The sequence below is a fragment of the Staurois parvus genome, unplaced genomic scaffold, assembly GCF_062004578.1.
Source record: "Staurois parvus isolate SC_StPar_1 unplaced genomic scaffold, SC_StPar_1.0 ptg000887l, whole genome shotgun sequence".
Taxonomy (NCBI): Eukaryota; Metazoa; Chordata; class Amphibia; order Anura; family Ranidae; genus Staurois; species Staurois parvus.
Window position 1 is genome coordinate 1,598,165 of NW_028318683.1, and position 27,579 is coordinate 1,625,743.

At 45.2% G+C, this 27,579-nt stretch overlaps 1 protein-coding gene across 2 annotated transcripts in view; it reads left to right on the forward strand.

Moving 5' to 3' along the window:
* Positions 1 to 590: 590 nt before the first annotated feature.
* Positions 591 to 27,579, forward strand: part of KHSRP (KH-type splicing regulatory protein) — a 59,620-nt gene continuing 32,631 nt past the window's right edge. The window contains exons 1-6 of one of the 2 annotated variants that reach the window (XM_089656137.1): positions 591 to 749; positions 18,965 to 19,058; positions 19,225 to 19,263; positions 24,468 to 24,504; positions 24,607 to 24,659; positions 25,999 to 26,070. In XM_089656137.1, the coding sequence (XP_089512263.1) occupies positions 675 to 749; positions 18,965 to 19,058; positions 19,225 to 19,263; positions 24,468 to 24,504; positions 24,607 to 24,659; positions 25,999 to 26,070 (370 nt within the window). In that variant the 5' untranslated portion in view covers positions 591 to 674. Of the gene's footprint in view, positions 750 to 18,964; positions 19,059 to 19,224; positions 19,264 to 24,467; positions 24,505 to 24,569; positions 24,660 to 25,998; positions 26,071 to 27,579 lie in introns of both variants that reach the window. The other variant, XM_089656136.1, reaches the window with a different exon arrangement.

Below are 27,579 nucleotides of genomic sequence, written 5' to 3' on the forward strand. Positions count from 1 at the left end.
GACTGAAGGGTGAGGTGAGGGGTAGAATCCTGGACTCCAGATTTCCTGAATTCGGTTTAGAATCTTTATGATCATTGCGGACATTCCTTAGTAATGAGGATGGTACACAGGGTGTTATTTTTATGACATTACACAGGACTCAGCAATCATTATATTTTGGGGCTTTGTGTCCCCACCTCTGTGATTACACCAGTCACCTCTAGTAAATGGCCCTCATACAATAGACTGTAATGATAATGAATTGGATTTTCTTCAATATTTCCAGGTAATCTCCTAGTTGGCCCCTTCGGCTGTCCATCATTCCCCCTTTAGCCAATTCAGTGAATAAAACCAGTATCGGCCCCGCCCCCCCAGTAATTCCAGCTGTCCATTGGTAGTCCTCCCCAGCCCTTCCTCTCCCGTTTCCCGCCTATTGGGCCGCTCTTGCGGCAATCACTAGTCTCCCTCCCTCTCGTCTTTTGTCTCCTGCGACGCAAGGTGCTCCCTCCTTATTGGGCCGCCCCAGGCCCGGCCCCCTCTCGCGGTTGGTGGGCCGGCTCCTCTCGGCGCGCCGCCATTGGTCGGATCGCTATTCGCTCATCGGTTCGCCGTTCTGCCTCCTTTCCCAGAGTGCTCTGCGCGCCGCGGCCTTGTTCGCGCCTTCAGCCCGCTGAGGAGCCGCTGCCTCCACCGCCATGTCCGACTATCCCGGAGCCCAGACCGGGAACCGCAAGGACGCCTTCGCCGATGCCGTGCAGAGGGCCCGCCAGGTGAGGAGGAGAGAGGGGGCGCTGTGAGGCCGGGAAGAGGGGGAGGGAGGAGGATGTGTGCGGCCGGCATTGTGTGCCACATATTGTGTGCGAGGAGGGGAGGCCTGCTACATCCCCGGAGAGCCGGGAACACCGGGGGAGGCCGGGGATGGACAGAACCGGACCACTCCACATACACTGACATTGTCCTCCAACAGATACACGGGGGGGAACGGGGGCCTGCTCAGTCCTGGCCCCGGGGGTGAACGGGGGCCTGCTCAGTCCTGGCCCCGGGGGTGAACGGGGGCCTGCTCAGTCCTGGCCCCGGGGGGGAACGGGGGCCTGCTCAGTCCTGGCCCCGGGGGGGAACGGGGGCCTGCTCAGTCCTGGCCCCGGGGGGGAACGGGGGCCTGCTCAGTCCTGGGGATGGGGGGCAGTGGGGGCCTGCTCAGTCCTGGGGAGGGGGAGGGGGGGGGGACAATGATATCAGGGGCCCCTGGGGATGGGGGAGTCGGCCCCTTTGATCAGCTTCAATCAGCAGAATAATAGAGGGAACTGCATTGAGACGACTCTCAGCTTAGTCGGGCAGCATGGTGGTTTACCAAAGGAAACTGGGACTCAACCCTTCAGTAGGGATCAGACAGCATGGTGGCTGAATGGAGGAAGAGGAGACGACTCTCAGCTGAGAGTCGGACAGCATGGTGTCTTATTGGAGAAAGCTGGGAGATGACTCTCAAATGAGGATCGGGCAACAGTCAGGATAGATAACAGATGAGGGGACGACTCATCTGAGGAGCGAGCAGCATGGTGTCTTATTGGAGGTAGTGGGGACACAACTCTCATCTGAGTAACGGGCAGGGTATCCTATGGGGAGACGACTCTCGTCTGAGGAACGGGCAGGGTATCCTATGGGGAGACGACTCTCGTCTGAGGAACGGGCAGGGTATCCTATGGGGAGACGACTCTCGTCTGAGGAACGGGCAGGGTATCCTATGGGGAGACGACTCTCGTCTGAGGAACGGGCAGGGTATCCTATGGGGAGACGACTCTCGTCTGAGGAACGGGCAGGGTATCCTATGGGGAGACGACTCTCGTCTGAGGAACGGGCAGGGTATCCTATGGGGAGACGACTCTCGTCTGAGGAACGGGCAGGGTAGCGGATGAGGGGACGACTCTCGTCTGAGGAACGGGCAGGGTAGCGGATGAGGGGACGACTCTCGTCTGAGGAACGGGCAGGGTATCCTATGGGGAGACGACTCTCGTCTGAGGAACGGGCAGGGTAGCGGATGAGGGGACGACTCTCGTCTGAGGAACGGGCAGGGTAGCGGATGAGGGGACGACTCTTGTCTGAGGAACGGGCAGGGTAGCGGAAGAGGGGACGACTCTTGTCTGAGGAACGGGCAGGGTAGCGGAAGAGGGGACGACTCTTGTCTGAGGAACGGGCAGGGTAGCGGAAGAGGGGACGACTCTCAGCTGAGAGTCGGACAGCATGGTGTCTTATTGGAGGAAGCTGAGAGACAGCTGTCAGCTGAGGATAGGGCAACAGGCAGGAGAGTCGGACAGCATGGTGGCTGGTTAGGGATTGCAGGGACATTGGTCTCAGCTGAGAGTCGGACAGCATGGTGGCTATTTGAGGGATGTAGGTACACAAGGCTCAGCTGAGAGTCGGACAGCATGGTGGCTGTTTTGGAGATGCAGGGACGCGGGGCTCAGCTGAGAGTCGGACAGCATGGTGGCTGTCTGGGGTATGCACGGACGCGGGGCTCAGCTGAGAGTCAGACAGCATGGTGGCTTTCTGGGATATGCAGGGACGCAGGGCTCAGCTGAGAGTCGGACAGCATGGTGGCTGTCTGGGGTATGCGCGGACGCGGGGCTCAGCTGAGAGTCGGACAGCATGGTGGCTGTCTGGTAGAGGCAGGGACGCGAGGCTCAGCTGAGAGTCGGACAGCATGGTGGCTTTCTGGGATATGCAGGGACGCGGGGCTCAGCTGAGAGTCGGACAGCATGGTGGCTGTTTGGGGGATACAGGGATGTGGGGCTCAGCTGAGAGTCGGACAGCATGGTGGCTGGTTAGGGATTGCAGGGACATGGGGCTCAGCTGAGAGTCGGACAGTGTGGGGGATGGATAAATGGGCGGCACTGCGGCTGATTACAGGAAGGGGGAAGTGATTGAGCTGAGAGTCGAGCAGCATGATGGCCAATTAGGGGGGGGGGGCACAACTCCCAGGTGAGAGTCAATTGGCATAATGGACAATCAGAGGAAGTGGGGACCTAACTTGGCTACAGGATGGGGAAAAAAAGGAGACGACTCTCAGCTGAGAGTTGGGTAGCATAGTGGCTTATCGGACAAAGTGAGGGCACGGCTCTAAGAGTTGGGCAGCATTGCAGCAGGTTAGAGTATGCAAGGACACGACTCTCAGGTGAGATTTGGGCAGCGTAGTGGCTGACTGGAGGAAGTGGGGACACAGGTCTCAGTTGAGAGTTGGATAGCTTTGATGCATGGACACGACTCTCAGGTGAGAGCTGGACAGCACAGTGGCAGATTACAGGAAGGGGGGTATAAGAGGGTGTGTTTCTCAGCTCACAGTCAGACAGCATGGTAGCTGGTTAAAGGCATGCAGGGGCACAGCTCAGCTGAGAGTCGGGCAGTGGGGTTAGATGACGTGGGGAGATGACTCTAAGCTGCGAGTCGGGCAGTGGGGTTAGATGACGTGTGGAGATGACTCTAAGCTGCGAGTCGGGCAGTCTGGCTGCTGAGAGGAAGCAGGTATGCTGGCTGATTAGGGTATGCAGGGACGTGACTCTCAGGTGCGATTTGGACAGCATAGTGGCTGGTTAGAGCATGTGGGTGTCGGACAACATGGTAGCTGGTTAAAGGATGCGGTCACATGACTCTTGGCTTCATCAGGCCGACTGGTTAGAGGATGCAGGGGCATGATTCTCAGGTGAGAGTCGGGCAGGAGGTCAGCTGGTTGGAGGAAGTGGAAACTTTACTTGACTGAGTCAGTCAGCATAGTGGAACTGGAGACACAGATTAACTGAGAGTCAGGCAGCTTGGCTACTACTGGAGGACACGGGGTGACCACACTCAGCTTAGAGTTGACAAACATGACAGCTGATAACAGGAGTGGGGACATGGCTCCCAGCTGAGAGTCGGGCAGCATGGCTACTACCGGAGGACACGGGGTGACCACTCTCAGCTTAGGGTTGACAAAACATGACAACTGATAGAGGAATTGGGACATGGCTCCCAGCTGAGAGTTGGGCAGCATGGCTGCTGCCGGAGGACACTGGGTGACCACTCTCAGCTTAGAGTTGACAAAACATGACAACTGATAGAGGAATTGGGACATGGCTCCCAGCTGAGAGTTGGGCAGCATGGCTACTACCGGAGGACACGGGGTGACCACTCTCAGCTTAGGGTTGACAAAACATGACAACTGATAGAAGTGGGACATGGCTCCCAGCTGAGAGTTGGGCAGCATGGCTACTACCGGAGGACACGGGGTGACCACTCTCAGCTTAGGGTTGACAAAACATGACAGCTGATAACGGGAGTGGGGACATGGCTCCCAGCTGAGAGTTGGGCAGCATGGCTGCTGCCGGAGGACACGGGGTGACCACTCTCAGCTTAGAGTCGAGAAGCATGACGACTGATGGAGGAAGCAGGGACATGGCTCCCAGCTGAGAGTTGGATGAATGGGGGGGGCTGATATTTATATACATTGGTAAGCTGGAACAATGTTTCACAATGACCGTTCTCTTCCTGTACGCATCATGGGTGAAAAGTTGGCTAGGTTTGCAGTTTATAGGCAGCTGTCCTCCAGGATATCTTGGAAGGTCCCTGGGGTAGTTCTAAAAGGATGAGAGGATTCTTCTAGGGCAGGGGTCTCCAAACTATGACCCCCCAGCTGTTGAAGTACTACTAGTCTCATCATGCCTCTGGGAGTCTTGCCTGTGGCTGTTAGTCTTGCAAGGCCTCATGGGACTTGCAATTCCTCAACACCTGGAGGGCCGTAGTTTTGTGACCCCTATTCTAGGAGATCTTTATCTGGAAGAGGGCAACAGTGTTGATAACCAAAAGGTATACCCCTCCCCCAGTATTGTCAACAACACATTCTTATGGCTCCCATCACAGTCCCCATTGAGGTTCCAAATTCCGTGTTTTATCTTCCCCCAACTATCAGAGGGCAGGTAGGAATCGCATTCTACAAAGAGGCGTACAAAAAACCTACACAGGATTGTATGAAGTTTGTAAGAAGATACATCCAACATCTTTTAGGGGCTCACAACCCTCCCTTCATCAGGGCTGAAGGATGAGAGAACATGAACGCATGTACAAGGAACAGTACAATATACAACCAATGAAAGCCGCTTGGTGGTCTAATTCCTATAAATATCAAGTCGATCTCACCTGGCCTTTTCTGTTGTGTGTGTAATGTAAATCCTCGTACGTTTATATCGGCACATTCAGAGGCTGTGTATTCTGCTTTTCTTTTATAAAGTTTTGTTATCTAAAGCTGTGTTCACACCGGTGTGCTGCGGTTTGGGTGCAGCGTGATTTCTCTGCCTTTTTACACGTGGTTTTAGGTGCGCTCCTATTGACTTCTATTAGACCGCACTGTTTCATGAACGTTCACCAGAGTTCTGTATGTTTTCACTTTCAGACAAATGCACGCTCTAATAGAAGTCAGTGGGAGTGCAACTAAAGCTGTGTGTAAACCGCAAATCTAATCGCGCTGCGCCCAAACTGCAGTGTGTTGGTGTGAACCAGGCCCTATAGTTTGGCCCCCATTTACACGTGAAATTGAGCATTTATTTACAGGGGTTAGACAAAACATGTAAAAGCTACATGGCTCGGAGCTGTGAAAATGATACGTTTCCCATTGAAAGCGGAAGTGATGTAACATTCTTTTGCTTCGGCTTTGTGATGAGACACCTAGCTAACAGGTGGGAAGTGTCACTTTCATCATTCACTGCGTGCGCTGCTAGTACTAGAGAGTCATGTCAGAGCTTACTGAGCTTCAAAAAGGGCAAATTTTTGGTGCCGCTTAGCTGGTGCCTCTGACTGAAGTTGGCAATTTATTTACTGTGTCGTGAGGTACAGCAGGATCAAATGTTATGACGACATATACAGCTTCTGGGAAAACGATGTCTGATGAGCACAAGCGTGGTCCGCATGGTCAACTGACTGAAAGAGATAAAAGGACATTGTGCAGGATGATGACCCAGAATACGAAAACAACTGCAAAAGTCACTGCAGAGCTCAATCTTCACGGGACTGAGATTGAGCTCTGCAGTCACTTTTGCTGCAGTCCTTTTCTTATTACGGATCATAATGCTGCGTATTGTTTTTGACTCTTTTGGTCCATTGACCATGCGGACCTCGCTTATGTTTATCTGTTTTTCCGGAATCTATATATGCCATCATAACCTTTGTTCCTGCTGTACCTCACGACACGGCACATAAATTGACAACTTCAGTCACATCACCAGCTAAGTGGCACCAACAATTTGCTCTCTAGTAAGTGCTGACATGACTCCATATTTCTAGTAGCGCATGCAGTGAATGATGAAAGCGAGGTTTCCCACCTGTTAACTAGGTGTCTCATCACACAGCAATAGCAAAAGAATGTTACATCACTTCCGCTTTGAAATGCGAAACGTCACGTTCACGCCTGCAAATCGTATAGTGTTTCCATTTTTTTTTTTTTTTTTTTTTTTTTTTTTTTTTGTTATTGCACACATTTGTACATGTGTTTTCAGGCTTGAGTGTTTTTGTTTTGGCCAGTAGACAGATGGTTATTAGGAGGCGCAGAGGCAAGAAATCGCTTCAACACACATTTGCTTTTTGCACATCCCTATTGAAGCCTATAGGGGTCAAAAATGCGCAAGTCGGCCCCAAAGGAGCTAATTTTTTAATGCTTTTTTTTTTTTTCAAGCGTCTCTAAATCTAATGAGCAGGCCCTCTGATTGTGCTTGAATTGTATTGTAACTGTACTAACTGCCCTCATGTTGTAAAGCGCTGTGCAAATTGTTGGCACTATATAAATCCTTTGTTATAATAATCTAAACCCAAAACCAAAAATGTAATATATTGCAGCTTAACAAACTTAAAATTTAGTGGCTGCATTAATTTTTTTTTTTTTTTTTGTGTGTGTGTTTTTTCCTTTAATTTTTCACCTGGTGGTCCGGCCAGTAACACTTCCTGTCTGGATGGAGGAGCAACAAACACACCCTTAATCAGCACACCCTTGAATTTATTGAAGGTAATTACAAGGAATCCAGATTGGTGTTCCCCTCAGACGATGTGCGGGTGCACGAAACGCGTAAGGAGGAGCCAATAACGCTGTGACGTCACGCCTCCGGAGCAACGTGGAGCTTTAAACGCTGGACGGTCAGCTCATGCATTCACCTTGTGTTTTTATCTGGATTCCTTGTAATTACCTAATTTTCATAACTACTACACCATGGGTATCTCTCTGCCTTAACTCCCTTGGAGTGTTAATTTACAGCTACCCTCTATCCAATCTCCAGAGAGGGAGCCGCTACTACACCCTGTGAGCTGTACCCATCTATCCCTTAAGGCAGTGGTTCTCAACCTGTGGGTCGTGACCCCTTTTGGGGGTCGAATGACCCTTTCACAGGGGTCGCCTAAGACCATCGGACAACATATATTTCCAATGTGTAAAGAGCAGCTACTGTGTAGAAAGCAGCTGCTGTGTTGAAAGCAGCAGTATTGGAGGTAAAACGACACTCATGAATTATAATTACTGGGTAAATAATTTTATGGTTGGGGGTCACCACAACATGAGGAACTGTATTAAAGGGTCGCGGCATTAGGAAGGTTGAGAACCACTGCTTTAAGGGGAACTCTGAAAATTTCTGATTCATCATCTAAAGTCACAGGATCCATTCATCATAAGATTGAGTTTACTTTACACCTGACCTACCCCAGATGACCATTAGATGATGTTAGGATATAATATTTAAAAACGCACATTTTATTGCGCGTTCTGGTGAGTGCGCATTTCTTGTTTGCACAAGCACCGATTTCTGGATTGTACGGGACATTAGAGCGTCTATAGTCACTTTATGGACTTTTTATGTTTTAAACTATTTATAAACGCAGAAGATTATATATGATCATTTCATGAACATTCTATTCATATCTTTTAGTATCTTTAGCGCTGCACACATATATATTGCTTAATTTAAAGTTTTTGTTTTTTTTGATTACCTTGTGCATAGCTGCTGATATTTCTTCCTGTGCGCTCACGAATACCTACCATATTATTTGTGTTTTACACTTCTATTGTGCCTATTGATGTCCATTAGACAGTACTTCCCGTCTGGCCCATGCACATAAATGACCGGACAGGAGCAATGCAGGAGCGGGTGGCCATTTATAAATGTCCTCCCGCTTCTCTGCCTGTGCGTGCTCCCTGGGAGCACAAGGCACATCGATCCAGTGCCCGCTGTATCAGATCGCTGTATGGGACCTCTGTGTGAGGTCCTGATTATGTGATCACTGATTGGCCAATCAGTGCTCACATGAACAGTAGTAAGCAAGATGTCACTTCTGACATCATTGCTTACGTGTGAAATCTGTGATCAGAGGTCACATGGTACAAGGCTATTCACAACAGCCTTGTACCATGTGACAAGCTGTGACCAATCACAGCTCTGAGTATTTCAGCCAGAACCAGAATGCAGACAGAGGGGAGAAGTGATTGCTTTTACAGCCTTTGGGTGTAAAAGCAATCAGTGTAAAAAAAAAAACTGATTGGCCAATCGGTGATCACATGAATAGTAGTAAGCAAGATGTCACTTCTGACATCATTGCTTACTACGTGTGAAATCTGTGAATGATCACAGAGGTCACATGGTACAGGGCTATTCACAACAGCCTTGTAGCATGTGACAAGCTGTGACCAATCACAGCTCTCGCAGTATTTCTCAATGGCTGCAAGAATGCAGCCAGAGAGAAATAGAAATGATTGCTTTTGCAGCCTTTATGGGTGTAAAAGCAATCAGTGTAAAAAAAAAAAAAAAAAAATCTTCATCACCCCCCCCCCCCCCCCCCACTAGTATAGTGTCACTATGGTGACACTGTACTGCTAGGGTGACTGTATGTTAAAAAAAACACAAATAAAAAAAAAAATAAAAGTGTAATGTTGGACTTTCATTTTATATAGCAAAAATAAAAATCCCAGTGGTGAATAAATACCACCAAAATAAAGTTTTATCTGTCTGAAAAAAATGCTACAAATTTCATATGGGTACAGTGTTGCATGACCGCGCAATTGTCATTCAAAGTGTGATAGCGCTGAAAGCTGAAAATTGGCCTGGATAGGAAGGGGGGGGGAAAGTGTCCGGACAGAAAGTGGTTAATAGTGAGAACTTGCGTGTAAAACACGAATACACTTGCACTACACCTGCTTGTGCTAAACCACAGTGCACCCGTGTGAACCCCGGCTCATTCTTTCAGTCATCCTTGATTATTCTCAATCCTTACGCTGCCAGCATTCCTAAAAGATAGGAAGATATATCATATTTGCTTCAACTTTTATTTTTTTTAATAATTTCAGTTACTTTCTGGTTTTTAGGACTAGACAAATGATGTCGTACATCCTAGGAGTCTTCAAGGGGCAGGTGGGGGGGGGGTGTCATAGTTAAGCACACCCTCTTTCCTGCATGCCTGAGCTAAGGGCAGATGGTTCTAGGAAGTGAATGCTATGTCAATCAATTATTCAAGATGGCCATGGCCAGAAATGCTAGAGGGGTGTTTTTCAAAGTGATTTCTCAGCAAAATAATTAGCGAGACCAGGATGAATGGGGGAATTTGGTTTGGGTATTTATAAATAGCATTTTTGGTTTGTGGTGCTCAGATGCAGTGTAGGTCTGCTTTAAATCTGCTGCTGAGCTGTGCAAATCCTTCTCAGGTTGTCTGCCCAGGCTCGGGGGTCACAAATACACATACGGCTACTTTCACACTGATCCGCGGCAAAAACGCATATGCATTTTACCATGCTTTTGCTGCATTTTCTGTACGTGACTTAAAAAGTGACCAAAAAGGCTTCTTGGAGGCATTTTTCATTGATTTCAATGGGAAGAGGCATTTTTGGGGTAAAGGGTTTCAATGGGAAGAGGCATTTTTGGGGTAAATAAAGGGTTTCAATGGGAAAAGGCATTTTTGGGGTAAATGGTTTCAATGGGACGAGGCATTTTTGGGGTAAATGGTTTCAATGGGACGAGGCATTTTTGGGGTAAAGGGTTTTAATGGGACGAGGCATTTTTGGGGTAAAGGGTTTCAATGGGAAGAGGAGTTTTTGGGGTAAAGGGTTTCAATGGGAAGAGGAGTTTTTGGGGTAAAGGGTTTCAATGGGACGAGGCATTTTTGGGGTAAATAAAGGGTTTCAATGGGAAAAGGCATTTTTGGGGTAAAGGGTTTCAATGGGACGAGGCATTTTTGGGGTAAAGGGTTTTAATAGGACGAGGCATTTTTGGGGTAAAGGGTTTCAATGGGAAGAGGCATTTTTGGGGTAAAGGGTTTTAATGGGACGAGGCATTTTTGGGGTAAAGGGTTTCAATGGGAAGCGGCATTTTTGGGGTAAAGGGTTTCAATGGGACGAGGCATTTTTGGGGTAAATAAAGGGTTTCAATGGGAAAAGGCATTTTTGGGGTAAATGGTTTCAATGGGACGAGGCATTTTTGGGGTAAAGGGTTTTAATGGGACGAGGCATTTTTGGGGTAAAGGGTTTTAATGGGACGAGGCATTTTTGGGGTAAAGGGTTTCAATGGGAAGAGGAGTTTTTGGGGTAAAGGGTTTCAATGGGACGAGGCATTTTTGGGGTAAATAAAGGGTTTCAATGGGAAAAGGCATTTTTGGGGTAAAGGGTTTCAATGGGACGAGGCATTTTTGGGGTAAAGGGTTTTAATAGGACGAGGCATTTTTGGGGTAAAGGGTTTCAATGGGAAGAGGCATTTTTGGGGTAAAGGGTTTTAATGGGACGAGGCATTTTTGGGGTAAAGGGTTTCAATGGGAAGCGGCATTTTTGGGGTAAAGGGTTTCAATGGGAAGCGGCATTTTTGGGGTAAAGGGTTTCAATGGGACGAGGCATTTTTGGGGTAAAGGGTTTCAATCGGAAGAGACATTTTTGGGGTAAAGGGTTTCAATGGGACGAGGCATTTTTGGGATAAAGGGTTTCAATGGGAAGAGGCATTTTTGGGGTGTTTTTGTTATTGTTAAAGCGGAGGTCCACTTGCATTGTCAAAAAATAAGTCAGTAACTACAAAAACTGTAGCTGCTGACTTATAAAAAACAGCCACTTACCTGTCCCTCAGTGGTGTGTCTCTCGCAGCCCGTTTCACTGGCCATCCTGGAGGCCGGCATCTTCAGTGTGGGCACCCAGCTGTGATAGCTTGCGGCTTCACAGCCGGGTACCCACTGCGCATGCGCAAGTAGCTCTGCACTTCATGAATGGTCCTGTAGTCTTCTGGGACCTGTCACGTGTCCCAGAAGACTACAGGGAGGGAGGGAGGGAGGACACCTACTGCTTCCGAACTCCTAGGCGATCAGACCGGAAGTGAAAGCGGGTACCTGTCAAATTCGGGTACCTGCCCCCCAAAGGTGCCAATCCTTAATGGGAAGCGGGGGAGAAGTCCTTAAAGCGGAACTTCCCCTTTTGGGGGGAGCTCCGCTTTAACTGAACAAACATGCTCCAAACGTGGCTTCCTATTGGTACACTACTGTGTTTTACTTCTCTTTTCTGACATATGCGTGCTGAGTGGAGGAGGGAAGATTAAAGGGGGACCGGTCACCATTGGAGGAAGATTCTATATACACGATATACCCACCATTATATGTCCACTTCAAGGGACACGTGCGCTTTTTGACCTAACTATATGTGAGGCCAAAAACTCCAGGTGAGGGCACATCTGGTGTTTGGTGGATGAAGTTTTAAGAAGAGATGGAGCTATGGATGTGTTTTTTTTTTTTTTAAGTTGAAGAAGCAACGCTATCAAGAGACTTTGCAATTAAAATTCACTATTTTTCATTATATTCACATGCGTTTTGGGGTATTTAAAGGAAGCGCGGCGGCACTGTATGTTCATTTTAGTTTTGGTTGTTGGATTCTTTGACCTTGTGGTGCTCATTGATATTTGGTTTGTTTCTTGAATTGCTTTGCAAAGACCCAGCACATAAAGACCCTTTTATAGGGAAGCTATGCCCCTTACATACTATCAGTTTTTTTGTTTTTGGGCTCAACAAAAAACCCAAAACTGACAGATCGCTGTACTAATGCAAGCGGTGTTAGTACACTGATATCCCTGCTGTGCTATTGTGTTCTGAGAAGGGGACTGCATCCCCACCCCCCCCTGCCAGAACACACCAGTCGGTGCCGATTGGAAGCAGATTGGCAGACCTTTTTCAGTCATGCCCCCCTCAACGGAAGCCGGACCAGCTGCCGTACACACAGGCCGAATGTTGGCCGGTTTCTTTTGAACCAGCCAATACCAGCTGATATTTGCTGTGTGTGTATTGGGCTTTAAAATTGAAGGTTGTAGGGGGTGAAACAGTCCTTGTCATATGTACTGCATAGCCAGATTCTTCTATACACCTAATGAGGCGTGTCTTTTTTATTTTTTTTTTTTTTTCTTCCTTCCTTCATGACACCGCAGTGGTTTTTTGGTTAATTTCTTTAACATCTAAATTTAGTCAGACTTAAAAAAAAAACAAAAAAAAAACTACAACCACTTGGTGTGTCCTTTTGTGCTGCTGGCCGCAGATTTAGTTGAGATTGTCCGTCCTTTGATTAATAGAGCCAAGGGACCTGTCATAGGCACTCGTCAAGAGAGCCTTCTATGCAGACACTCCCCCCCTTCGTTCATCGAAGCTGTACAATAGCATCTATGATTGGAGAAGGTGGACGTTTCATTCATCCATCTGTTTTCCATTCGTAGAGCGCTTTTCATTCATGGAATCTATAGTACAGCTTCTATGAATGGAGGAGGTGGGTGGAAAGGGCAGGCACAGTTGGCGATCTTGATGACTGGTCCCCCTGCTGTACGAACATCTGCGGGGGGGGGATCGGCGCATGGAAGATTTCAACTAAATCTGCAGCCAGCAGCACAAGGGACACATTGCACTGACTGTAACACAGGCAGCTTTTTGCTGCCAAAGCTTTTTGTCCCTCTGATCCTGTGTTCCCCGGACCCTGCGTTCACTATATCCGGTCTCCCCGGACCCTGCATTCACTATATCTGGTCTCCCCAGGACCCTGCATTCACTATATCTGGTCTCCCCAGGACCCTGCATTCACTATATCTGGTCTCCCCAGGACCCTGCATTCACTATATCTGGTCTCCCCAGGACCCTGCAGTCACTATATCTGGTCTCCCCAGGACCCTGCATTCACTATATCTGGTCTCCCCAGGACCCTGCATTCACTATATCTGGTCTCCCCGGACCCTGCATTCACTATATCTGGTCTCCCCGGACCCTGCATTCACTATATCCGGTCTTCCCAGGACCCTGCAGTCACTATATCTGGTCTTCCCAGGACCCTGCAGTCACTATATCTGGTCTTCCCAGGACCCTGCATTCACTATATCTGGTCTCCCCAGGACCCTGCAGTCACTATATCCGGTCTTCCCAGGACCCTGCAGTCACTATATCTGGTCTCCCAGGACCCTGCATTCACTATATCTGGTCTCCCCCGGACCCTGCATTCACTATATCTGGTCTCCCCGGACCCTGCATTCACTATATCTGGTCTCCCCAGGACCCTGCATTCACTATATCTGGTCTCCCCAGGACCCTGCATTCACTATATCTGGTCTCCCCAGGACCCTGCATTCACTATATCTGGTCTCCCCAGGACCCTGCATTCACTATATCTGGTCTCCCCAGGACCCTGCATTCACTATATCCGCTCTCCCCGGACCCTGCATTCACTATATCCGCTCTCCCCGGACCCTGCATTCACTATATCCGCTCTCCCCGGACCCTGCATTCACTATATCCGGTATGACTGAACTACCGGGCGGGCAGCTTTGAGGGGTATGATATTTTTTTTTTTTTTTTTTTTTTTTCAATTCGTCTTGACAGCTGAAAGGGGTGTTTTCGTCCGAAGCGTTTCGGCCACCGGAATTTCGGTGCATCCCTCATAGAAACATTTCCAGAATGTATGACCTTCTCTCACTCTACTGTAATAAAGATGGTCCTCTTGCTCTCTGTATCCCAATTAGCGACCTGCAAGTGTACAATCCAAACGCACACGTTCCTTAGGGACCTTTCCCCTCATTTTCTTACCTCTGAGCCCCTGTCACAAGGGCAGGAAATGAAAGGTAATCACCCCAATGATGGTACTGTGGTAATAACCCGTTCCCTTTTCTATAGAACAATTTTAAAATGTGGTCACTGTTCTGGCTCTATTCTAGCTATAGGTTTTCAAGGTGATATTTTCAGGCAGATTTAATTTTTAAAAGTCATGCTTTCCTGCTCTGTGCAATCATTTTGCTGGTGTAATCCTCTGTTGGTGCTCCTGGCCCTTCCTTCCTACCAAGTGCCCCCATAGCAAGTTGCTGAGCCACTGCTGTGTGCAGGAGCGGACTGACCATTTGGAAACTCAGGCACTGCCCGAGGGCCCGGAGTCAGTAGGGGACCCCATGAGATGCCCCTGGTACCTTTTTCATAGGCTTTTATGAGTTTGGATAAGGACACAGGGGCCCCATGATTCCCTATTGCCCGGGGGCCCCATGAGTTGTCAGTCCGCCCCTGGCTGTGTGTGCTTTCACACATTAAGCATGGCTTGGCCCTGCTCCCCCCCATAGAATGCAAGAAGGTAAAAAAAACTTGCGCCTTTAACAGTCACTTTAAGCTTTAGCTATTGAGCTCTGCAAACATGCTTTTTGTTTTTTTCCAGTGAAGCACCTAATAAGTAAAGGCACAAAAAAGCAGCTTAGAGCCCTTCCATTGGTTTCCTTTAACAAAACAAACACGCTTTATTTAATGACACATTTTACAGAAGCAGAGATTAGGCTACATGTCTTGTTTTCTGCTGCCTGACATTTCAATTGCATTGTTTTAGATTTGCTTAATTGCATCCTGCAGAACAATACTACGCATACATTTCACATTTTAAAATCAAATTCTTCATATGTCAAATTTGATACATTAACAATTTTGTTATAATGTAGTTGTCAAAATGTTTCCTTTTTTATTTTACTTCAATCCTGTTTGTACGGCAAAAGCCTTGTACAGTGAAAAAAAAAAAAACGTCTTTCACGGACTAAACCAAATCTTCCTTCCTATGTGTCTCACACACTTCTCTCTCAGGCACTGCAGCCCACAATGAGAGGCTTGCAGTGGCAGTGCTGTCAACCATTGGTACTCCGTCACATTTATCTTTCTAATTCTTGTAGTCACTGACTAACAAATTATGTGAGGGGTGCTGCTAATCCATAACCAGACATTGTATACTAAAAAGAAATCGAGCTGCTTTTAAGGTCGAGTGCGGGTCAAGGTTACTTTGCATGGCAGGCAATTTTATTATGCCGAATTATAATCGTACAAAAATAGTGATCTGCACCCCCTCTCACCATCTAAACGTCACAACTTTGTCATAAAACATACCTTCTAATTTTCCAGACTTCGCTCGCATCCTTCGCTCGCATCCTTCGCTCGCATCCTTCGCTCGCATCCTTCGCTCGCATCCTTCGCTCGCATCCTTCGCTCGCATCCTTCGCTCGCATCCTTCGCTCGCATCCTTCGCTCGCATCCTTCGCTCGCATCCTTCGCTCGCATCCTTCGCTCGCATCCTTCGCTCGCATCCTTCGCTCGCATCCTTCGCTCGCATCCTTCACTCGCATCCTTCACTCGCATCCTTCACTCGCATCCTTCACTCACATCCTTCACTCACATCCTTCGAAAGCAGTTTGTAGCCCAACAATTAACTATGATATCTTATCTAAATTCACCTCAAGGAATAAAACTGTTACCCATTAACCACTTCATGTCCGAACACTTATACCCCCTTCCAGTCCGGACACTTTCACCCCCTTCCAGTCCAGGACAATTTTCAGGTTTCAGCGCTATCACACTTTGAATGACAATTGTGTGGTCATGCAACACTGTACCCATATGAATTTTTTTAGCATTTTCTTTTATACAGATAAAATTTTATTTTGGTGGTATTTATTCACCGCTGGGATTTTTATTTTTTTAATTTTTGCTATATAAATGAAAAAGTCCAAAAATTTTGAAAAGGTGTTTTTCTTATAAAATTTTGCAAATCTTCATAAATCTTGGCCAAAATGTATTCAATTATTTTTTTTAGAAAAAAAACACAAATTTAGTTTACAGCCAAAAATTATATTTTTTCTAATTCTTTTTTATATATATATATATATATATATATATATATCTGCTATAATATATTATATTTTTTCTAATTTTGTTTTTTTTTTACTTTAATATATAATTTTTTTTTTTTTTCATACTGTCACCATAATGACACTGTACTACTTGTGGCAGGTGATGATTTTTTCTTTTTTTTTTTTTTTCACTGATTGCTTTTATACCCATAAAGGCTGTAAAAGCAATCATTTCTATTTCTTTCTGGGTGCATTCTTGCAGCCATTGAGAAATACTGTAAGATCTGTGATTGGTCACAGCTTGTCACATGGTACAAGGCTGTTGTGAATAGCCCTGTACCATGTGACCTCTGTGATCATTCACAGATTTCACACGTTGTAACCAATGATGTCAGAAGTGACATCTTGCTTACTACTCTGCATGTTATCACTGATTGGCCAATCAGTTTTTTTTTTTTTTTTTTTACACTGATTGCTTTTACACCCAAAGGCTGTAAAAGCAATCATTTCTCCTCTCTGGCTGCATTCTGGTTCTGGCTGAAATACTCAGAGCTGTGATTGGTCACAGCTTGTCACATGGTACAAGGCTGTTGTGAATAGCCTTGTACCATGTGACCTCTGATCACAGATTTCACTAGTAGTAAGCAATGATGTCAGAAGTGACATCTTGCTTACTACTTTGCATGTGATCACTGATTGGCCAGTCAGTGATCACATGATCGGACCTCACACAGAGATCCCGTACAACAATCGGTGTTCCTCTGTGTCCGGAGGACACAGCTGGCACCGGATTGCGGATCTGCGCACTCCCAGGGAGCGCGCACAAGAAGGGAGTGGGGAGGACGTTTATAAACGGCCACCCGCCCCTGCCCTGCTCCCGTCCGTTTGTTTATATACATGGGCCGGACGGGAAGTGGTTAATATGTTGCTAGATGTGGCCTGAGCATAATTCACCTTACCAATGCCATGTCTGCTAAGCAGCAGGTATGGAGTGATGGATAGACAAGTAATAACCTGCCTTTTGCCTCGCAGATCTAACTTACTTCTAGAGGAGATGGTTCACTGCCAAAGTTAAAGAGAAACCCTCAAAGACCCAACCTCCGGTGCTGCCATCTTTGTATATCTGGTGTCAATTCAGATGCGCTAGAGGGCTCTGCCCGGCCTTTGGGTCCTGACCGAGATCCTTGGCACATCTGTGCAGATAAGCTACCATGCATGCGCAGACACTCCCGTTTGTGGTGACCTGGCCATATGTGCGCAGATTTACCAGGATCTGAATCCCTGTGGCACATCTGCACATGGGCAGAAAAGGCAGAGGGGGGTGGCGGCAGCAAACCTCATTCTCATCTTAAAAAGAAATATGGAACATCTGTATACAAATAAAGTGGGGGAGGGGAATAAATGTGAGAGGAGGAATAGGGAGAAGGCAGGGGAACATATAGTATTTAGTTCAAATGTGAACCATCTGAAAACAGTCATCAAAAAATAAACCCTAATTAGCACTAGAATCCTGAGTCTTGTATAAGCGTTCTTAACCACTTCCAGTCCGGACACTTTTACCCCCTTCCTATCCAGGGCAATTTTCAGCTTTTAGCACTATCACACTTTGAATGACAACTGCGCGGTCATGCAACACTGTACCCAAATGAATTTTTTACATTTTTTTAGATAGATAAAGCTTTATTTTGGTGGTATTTATTCACCACTGGGATTTGTATTTTTTTGCTATGTAAATGAAATGTCCAAAAATTTTTTAAAAAAGTGTTTTTTTATAAAAGTTTGCAAATAAATAATATTTCATCATAAATCTTAGCCAAAATTTATTCCGTTATCTTTTTAGTAAAAAAAAAAAAATCCAAATTAGTTTATAAGCAAAAATTATAATTTTTAAACATTTTTTTTACATTTTTATTTTATTTTTTTATATTTTTATTTTTTTTTTTTACATACTGTCACCCTAGCAGTACAGTGTCACCATGGTGACACTGTACTACTTGTGAGGGGTGATAAAGATTTTTTTTTTTTTTTTTTACACTGATTGCTTTTACACCCATATAGGATGTAAAAGCAATCATTTTCTCTTTCTCTCTGTGTGCATTCCTGCACTCATTGAGAAATACAGAGTGAGCTGTGATTGGTCACAGCTTGTCACATGGTACAAGGCTGTTGTGAATAGCCTTGTACCATGTGACCTCTGATCAGTCACAGATTTCACACGTAGTAAGCAATGATGTCAGAAGTGACATCTTGCTTACTACTTTGCATGTGATCACTGATTGGCCAATCAGTGATCACATGATCGGGACCTCGTACAGAGGTCCCGTCCGACGATCGGTGTTTCACTGTGTCCGGAGGACACAGCGGGCACCGGATCGCGGTGCTGCGCGCTCCCAGGGAGCGCACACAAGCAGGGTGCGGGGAGGCCGTTTATAGACGGCCACCCGACCCTGCAGTGCCACCGTCCGGCCGTTTATATACAACGGCCGGACGGGAAGTGGTTAAACCAATATGTGTGTTAGCTGAGGCCCTTGTGAATGAGACCGAAGTGTCAACACTTGACGGTGTCACAGCAGAATGCCAGCTTTGGAGATCATTTCGCTAATTGCCCTTTGTTTCCCGTGAAGCTTTCCTTGGGTTGGCTTTGTGCCCCACTGGTTTACTCTGCCCGTTTACTCTGGTTACAGAGGAATGTTCAGACTTGGTTGCCACCTGCATTCATTTAGCTTTGTTGGTTACCTATCATTTTTATCCATCCCTTTGCTATAATTTTGATGCGGACAGATCTTATTGGGTGCACCTTTTTTTTTTTTTTTTTTTTTTTTTGTCGATTTTTAAAGAATCCCTTTGTCTTCCAGATTGCAGCAAAAATTGGCGGTGATGCCACCGGTGGAGTGAATAACACCCCAGAATTTAACTTTGGCGGTCAAAAGAGGCAGCTTGAAGATGGAGGTAAGATTGTGTGTTGTTGTGTTCTTCTTCTTTTTTTTTTCTTCAGTCTGGAAACTGAGGCGATAAGAACTTAACATGAAGAATAAAGTAGCATAAAGAGAAACACTGTTTTAAAAAATGTTGTGCACTATGTATCTGGCATTCACTGTCTTTATTTGCTTTTCAGACCAACCAGAGTGCAAGAAACTGGCAACGCAAAGTGAACGTAAGTGTGACTGCTTTTCTTCTAGTTTTGGTCTTTGTTTTCCCATATTACCAAAGTTCCTCTCTTCTGACGATGTTTGGGGTTTCAGACCTGTTAATAACTTTTATGTTGCATTTTATAGACTGGGCAGGGGTCATATCATATTGTGCATTGTATAGACTGGGCAGGGGTCATATCATATTGTGCATTGTATAGACTGGGCAGGGGTCATATCATATTGTGCATTGTATAGACTGGGCAGGGGTCATATCATATTGTGCATTGTATAGACTGGGCAGGGGTCATATCATATTGTGCATTGTATAGACTGGGCAGGGGTCATATCATAGTGTACATTGTATAGACTGGGCAGGGGTCATATCATATTGTGCATTGTATAGACTGGGCAGGGGTCATATCATAATGTGCATTGTATAGACTGGGCAGGGGTCATATCATATTGTGCATTGTATAGACTAGGCAGGGGTCATATCATATTGTGCATTGTATAGACTGGGCAGGGGTCATATCATAATGTGCATTGTATAGACTGGGCAGGGGTCATATCATATTGTGCATTGTATAGACTGGGCAGGGGTCATATCATAGTGTGCATTGTATAGACTGGGCAGGGGTCATATATTGTGCATTGTATAGACTGGGCAGGGGTCATATCATAATGTGCATTGTATAGACTGGGCAGGGGTCATATCATATTGTGCATTGTATAGACTGGGCAGGGGTCATATCATAGTGTGCATTGTATAGACTGGGCAGGGGTCATATATTGTGCATTGTATAGACTGGGCAGGGGTCATATCATATTGTGCATTTTATAGACTGGGCAGGGGTCATATCATATTGTGTATTGTATAGACTGGGCAGGGGTCATATCATAATGTGCATTGTATAGACTGGGCAGGGGTCATATCATAGTGTGCATTGTATAGACTGGGCAGGGGTCATATATTGTGCATTGTATAGACTGGGCAGGGGTCATATCATATTGTGCATTTTATAGACTGGGCAGGGGTCATATCATATTGTGCATTGTATAGACTGGGCAGGGGTCATATCATATTGTGCATTGTATAGACTGGGCAGGGGTCATATATTGTGCATTTTATAGACTGGGCAGGGGTCATATATTGTGCATTTTATAGACTAGGCAGGGGTCATATCATATTGTGCATTGTATAGACTAGGCAGGGGTCATATCATATTGTGCATTGTATAGACTGGGCAGGGGTCATATATTGTGCATTTTATAGACTAGGCAGGGGTCATATCATATTGTGCATTGTATAGACTAGGCAGGGGTCATATCATATTGTGCATTGTATAGACTGGGCAGGGGTCATATCATATTGTGCATTGTATAGACTGGGCAGGGGTCATATCATATTGTGCATTGTATAGACTGGGCAGGGGTCATATCATATTGTGCATTGTATAGACTGGGCAGGGGTCATATATTGTGCATTGTATAGACTGGGCAGGGGTCATATCATATTGTGCATTGTATAGACTAGGCAGGGGTCATATCATATTGTGCATTGTATAGACTGGGCAGGGGTCATATATTGTGCATTGTATAGACTGGGCAGGGGTCAGATCCTCTATTGGGTTTGTATGTCCGTCTGTCTCACAGCTGTATGTCATATATTACTCCTATTCTGGAGCACTGACCTCCGAAATAGGATTGCTGCAGACAGTTCTATCTGATGTTTTAATAAAGTAGGCTGTGCAATCACAAATTCTCCAAAGTGATCACTGATGGCTGAGGTGCAATTTGTCTGATTTTCCTGTTGTGAAACCTTTTTAATAATAAAAGTAGAAGTCCACTTGTACCTTTTTAGAGCCATCTATTATTGTCCACATTTTAACAACTTGAGAAGGGCTAAGCTTGGTAACTACAATATATGTGCACAGATTTAGAGCATACGAAAAGTCCAGCAGTGATCAATTTTTATTTATTAAACTTTTATTTACTGCAAAAAAGAGCACATAGAGCCTCTTCCTCGCTGTATCAACTCATGCCTTAAATACTTCAAGAATTCTAAAACTTTTTTTTAAAATGAGGGGCTTCCACGCCACACTGCAAGTGTAATTGCTTGTTCACTTATTCCTCCATATCAGTTTGTGGACTGTCCCTCTCTGGCGTGTATATTGCCAGCCTGCCTTGTACTGTCATTGTGTGACCATGGCCTTGTCTCATTGAAGAAACATTGAGGGACTGGTTGCACTGAGTGAGTCTGCCACAAAGAGGAGTATTATACTGTGTTCCTCTACCTCCAGTCTTGACAAGCATTTACTCTTGCATGTGGTGTTTGTTTTTTTGTTTTTTGTTTTTTTTTTTCTTTTCGGTTTCTTTTTTTTATTCCTGGAATTGGCCTTTAAAACTGAAGCCAGGTATGCTTGCAAAGCTGGCGATCATTTTTAGTAGTCGGCGCTGTTACAGGTATATCAGCAATCTTTCTGGTCCTGTGCTGAGTAGATTCCCTTCTGCACACTGATCACTGAGGGCTGCTTGCTCAGGTCTGATGCCGATTTCTGGACATGCATTTCTTAGAACAAATACAAGGTAATCCTGGACAAGGTGGAAATTAATTGCCCATCCTCTCCACCTTGTCCAATTAGAAATTACCTTGTATTAATTAAAATAAATAAAAGTTGTTTAGTAAATGGCAGAAATGCCTATCGAGAGACCCCCCCCCCTGTAGTCAGATGGGAAGCTTGCCCAGTGCAGGACCCAAGTGGTCATGGCTTTTGCTGTAATAGCATGGACAACTACAGTGATTGTCAGCTTCTCCAGCAGTCTTAGGTATGAAATATGTATACTTTCATCAGTCCAAGCTGCAATTAAGATGATAAATAGAGTTCACTTTAAGAGGTACTATATGCCCTCAAAACCTCACATTGGTTTTATTTAAAAAAAAAAAAAAAAAAAAAAAAAAAAGCTAAACTACTGCTGTAGTTCCTTAGGTTGATAGTATTGGCAGCACCAGTTTTTCAGGATGAAAAGTCCACAAAATGACCTGCCGATCAAATGTGTAAAACTGATTTTTAACCATGATGATATTTAGTTTAAAGTGTCTCAAAGCCTCTGTTTAAAAGCTGCCATTTTCCCATCTCACAAGACACATACAGGGGGGGCAGAAAAGTTAATTTGTTAAAGTGTGTGTGTGGGGGGGGTCATTGGTGAGTGGGTGGGTGTTTAGGTGGTTCATTTTGTATAGGTCTCTTCAGTGCTCTGTGATGCTGCATTACATTTGAGCCTTCCACTGCCAATTTGTTTGCCCTAGCTTAAACCTACCTCTCCTTAAAATGCCACTTCTAACACCTATGTTGACTTACCTGCTTGTAAAAAAAAATAAATAATTGTGTATACTTTTTTTTTTTTTTTTTGTTTCCCCCCCAGCCTGCTCTGATCTGGTCATGTGATCACCTGTGTCAGCCCGCAGCAACTGCAGGGGAGAGTAGAGAGCACTCTGCCAACAGCTAGTAAAGCCTAGACTGATGGAGATATAACCTATAGGCTACCTTCTCTCCCCTGGAACTGCTGCTGGCTGACACAGGAGCCCTGTTACATGACCGTAGCGGGCTGAAAATGAGTATGTATATATTTTTTTTTTTTTACACAGGTTAGTTAGCATAGGGGCTAGGAGGGTGAAGGTTGCATTTTTAAGGCTAGTTAGGTTTAAGCTTGAATTCAAATTTAATAAACGGGGCACTTAACCTGTTGTGAGGCTAGGTTTACATCTTTGCACTTCTGCGTTTCCGTGGGCACAGCAGCCCTTTCATTTGAATGGGCTTCTTCAACTGCCTTTCCCACAGGAAAAAGGCCCCCTGCACCTTTTTTTTAACCGCCTCCCGCCCGCCATATAGTAAAATTACAGACGCAAGGCAGTTCTCTGGTTCTGGAAGGACGTCATATGACGCCCTCCCATTTAACCGCGCATGCGCGGCTCCCAGAGTGCAGTGCGGCCATCGGCGGTGCTCTGTGTCCCTCGGACACAGCAGATCACCGATCCATGGAAAGAGCCGAAGATGTCGGCTCGGTCATGTGATCAGCTGTTTCCAATCAGAGGTGATCACATTTAAACAGAGAAATGCTGTCACGCTGACCGCTCGTGAGGAGAGGAGAGCCGGTAATCGGCATTCCTCGGAGGGGACATGTACACAGATCATCAGAGCACTGATGATCTGTGTGCTCTGATGATCTGTGTAGCCCCAGCAGTGCCACCTATCAGTGCCACATCAATGCCACATATCAGTGCCCATCTGAGGTGCCAGTCAGTGCCACCTATCAGTGCTGCCTATCAGAGTGCATCAGTGCCGCCTAACGGTGTCTGTCAGTGCTGCCTGTCAATGCCAATCAGCGCCACCTATCAGTGCCCATCAGTGCAGCCTCATTAGCGCACATCAGTAAAGGAGAAAAATCACTTTATTTATAAAATTTTATAACAAAAACTAAGAAAAAAAAACTTTTTGTTTTTGTTCAAAATTTTCAGTGGTTTTTGGTTTAAGAAAAAATAAAAAACCCAGAGGTTATTAAATACCACTAAAATAAAGCTCTGTTACAGAAAAATGCAAAAAATTTCATATGGGTATAGTGTTGCATGACCGTGCAATTGTCATTCAAAGTGTGACAGCGCTGAGAGCTGGAAATTGGCCTGGGCAGGAAGGGGGTAAAAGTGCCCTGTAGGTGAGTGGTTAAAATGCAGCAGTGTGGAAACCGCACGGCCGTTTTCAGTGACTGGTGGTGCCATTAACAGCTAATGGTACCCCACGCGCACTGACGGGGCGGACTGACAACTCATGGGGCCCCCGGGCAATAGGGGATCATGGGGCCCCTGTGTCCTTGCCCAAACTCAAAAAAGCCTATGAAAAAGGTACCAGGGGGATCTCATGGGGCCCCCTACTGACCCCAGGTCCTCGGGCAGTGCCCGAGTTTCCAAATGGTCAGTCCGCCCCTACCCACGCGTTTTTGTAAAATCAGTGCATTTTGTATGTGGGTGCTGGATTACATGCGATTTTTACATGCATACCCGCACAGATGTGAACCTAGCCTTCAACCTGTCCAGTGTCTTCACAGTAATATTACTTCAGTGAAGTGGTTTTGAAATGGCTTTTGGCTGCAGTTCCACTTCAGTGAGGAGACTAGTGTCAGTCTAGAGGTTGCCTACTTTTGTTAATCTTATTTTGTCTTCATATTATTGTAGCTATTGCCCAGCCACTTGCGCCAGTTCTTCCTCCTCGGTAAGATTTTTTGCAAACTTTTGTCACACGTTTTATATCTTATCCTCTTTTGTCTCTCCCTCTAGAGAATTGGGAATATGATGATCTCATTTCTGCTTGTAGGTCGGCTACACTGACTGAAGAGTATCGTGTCCCAGACGGCATGGTGGGACTTAGTGAGTATTTTAATATTTCCTGATTCATTACTGAAAGGACAGCTGTTGTAAAAGATGACATTTTTCATGATGCAGAAGTAAAATGATTTTAAATCAAAAAAACACACCGCGCCCCAGGACCAATCTACTAACAAACAATTATAAGCGAAATGCTGCTGTGCATAGGTATATAAACCAAAACAAATTTTCCAATATAAATCAGCGCAAAACACAAATGTTAAAATAATAAGTGAATATAAAATTATTATTTTATAAATAATCTTTAAAGTCCAGTGATAAATGTAAGTGACCACAAACCCACTGGACTTTTGATTTATGAAATAACTTTTTTTAGTTTTTATATGTCACGGGTTTGTGGTCACTTACATTTATCACTGGACTTTAAAGATTATTTATAAAATAATAATTTTATATTCACTTATTATTTTAACATTTGTGTTTTGCGCTGGTTTATATTGGAAAAGAAGTAAAATGATGACAGTATAGTATGATAATGGAACAAATCTGTATAAAACCATTTGTATCCCACATCTATGGTGTCATGCAGCCAATTTCTTTTCTCAGTCTGTGATGGCCTTAGGTGGCCAACTGCCAGTGTTGTCACAGTGTGTTAGGTGTTGCTGCAGAACATCTCTCAGACATTTGCGGAGAGGCTGCTTTTCTTTTATCACTGATATTTATGGAATACATATGGTTTCAGGACGGGAAGTCACAAATTTGCAGATTCTGCTCCAGGCATGACAGTGGGCATAAACACACATTTAAAGAGTTTAAAAATAGTGACCATTGTCCTACTGCGATCTGGGAAACGGTTCAAATGCATGTCATAATAAGAGGACAAAGACTGGGATTTGGGGGGGGGGGGGGGGGGATCATTTATGACACAAGATGAATATCTCTGTCCTCTCCATTACTCACACTGCAGCCCATCCCCATAAAAATCAGTCTGTTTGTATCTATCAATTCCTCATGGAGCAGAGAAAGCTTTGTGATTTGGAGGAGAGCCAGCCATGTGGTTTTGGCAGGTCACATGACAGAGTATCTTGTGTATTGTCTGTACCTATTTCTGTCCAACTTATGAGCCTTCAAACCCAGTTACACACATCGGGATGTAATAAAGGTTGCAGATCCTAACATGCGGGAAACCTCCTGCAGTGCACTGTGCATGAGTGACCTGTACAATGTGTGACAGGAATGCCACAGCTGGAGCTTTGAGTAGAAGGTTTTTTGTTGTTTGTATATGGCATATTGTGGCCCCTGCTTAAGTTAATTCTTATTCCTTTTAAGTGATCAGTTTACTTATTGCACTGGTTAAGCTAACTTTCCATGTCTCTTTCAGTCATCGGCCGTGGTGGGGAACAGATAAATAAGATCCAACAAGAGTCAGGATGTAAAGTTCAGATTTCTCCAGGTAAGACGTTTTCAACTTTTTTTTTTTTTGGCAGGATTGGTTGTGCAAGTGGGTACCAATCAGACCGGTCTTTGTGACATAGAGCTGCCAATATGAGGGTTTAACCACTTCCCGACCGGCCGTTGCATATAAACGGCCGGACGGTGGCAGTGCAGGGTCGGGTGGCCGTTTATAAACGGCCTCCCCGCACCCTGCTTGTGCGCGCTCCCTGGGAGCGCGCAGCACCGCGATCCGGTGCCCGCTGTGTCCTCCGGACACAGTGAAACACCGATCGTCGGACAAGACCTCTGTACGAGGTCCCGATCATGTGATCACTGATTGGCCAATCAGTGATCACATGCAAAGTAGTAAGCAAGATGTCACTTGTGACATCATTGCTTACTACGTGTGAAATCTGTGACTGATCAGAGGTCACATGGTACAAGGCTATTCACAACAGCCTTGTACCATGTGACAAGCTGTGACCAATCACAGCTCACTCAGTACTTCTCAATGAGTGCAAGAATGCAGACAGAGAGAGAAATGATTGCTTTTACATCCTATATGGGTGTAAAAGCAATCAGTGTAAAAAAAAAATCTTCATCACCCCCCACAAGTAGTACCATGGTGACACTGTACTGCTAGGGTGACCGTATGTAAAAAAAAAAAAAATAATATAAAAAAATAAAATAAAAATGTTTAAAAATTATACTCTGGTTATAAACTAATTTGGATTTTTTTTTTTTTTTACTAAAAAGATAATGGACTAAATTTTGGCCAAGATTTATGATGAAATATTATTTATTTGCAAAATTTTATTAAAAAAACACTTTTTTCAAAATTTTTGGACTTTTTCATTTACATAGCAAAAAAAAAAAAAAAATCCCAGCAGTGAATAAATACCATCAAAATAAAGCTTTATCTGTCTCAAAAAAATGGTAAAAAAATTCATTTGGGTACAGTGTTGCATGACCGCGCAATTGTCATTCAAAGTGTGATAGCGCTGAAAGCTGAAAATTGCCCTGGTCAGGAAGTGGTTAAAGGGTAAGTTCACCTTTTGTGTGTATTTAATAAATAAATAAAAAAAAAAGTTTTGCGGTTAAAAGTGCATTTATTTTTTTACACTGCAGACTGTAAAGCATTACACCAACAATCGCCAGATTGCGAGTGCAATGCCAGGATCCTGCAGACTCTGTCAGCCTGTACCTCCCATACGGAAAGACCGTTTTAAGTCAAGGAAAATTCAGTGAACTACAAAGTGCTCACCCAGTGCCCTCTTCGTTCATTGAGAATTCAAGCTGTCTGCTATGGTGTCAGATGGTACTTGTGGTTAGTTCATTCACAGGTCTCTGTGAATGAATGGCACAGCTCTGCGGCCGAAACCCTGCACAGCCACGCTTTTCAAATTTTGACAGTGGGTGCTGGGGGGAGAATCACAATGGGGGAAGGGGGGGGGGGTTGCGGGCAGGTACATTGTTACATGGTACACCCTAAATAAGAGTAACCTGTTAGGTGAACTTATCCTTTAAA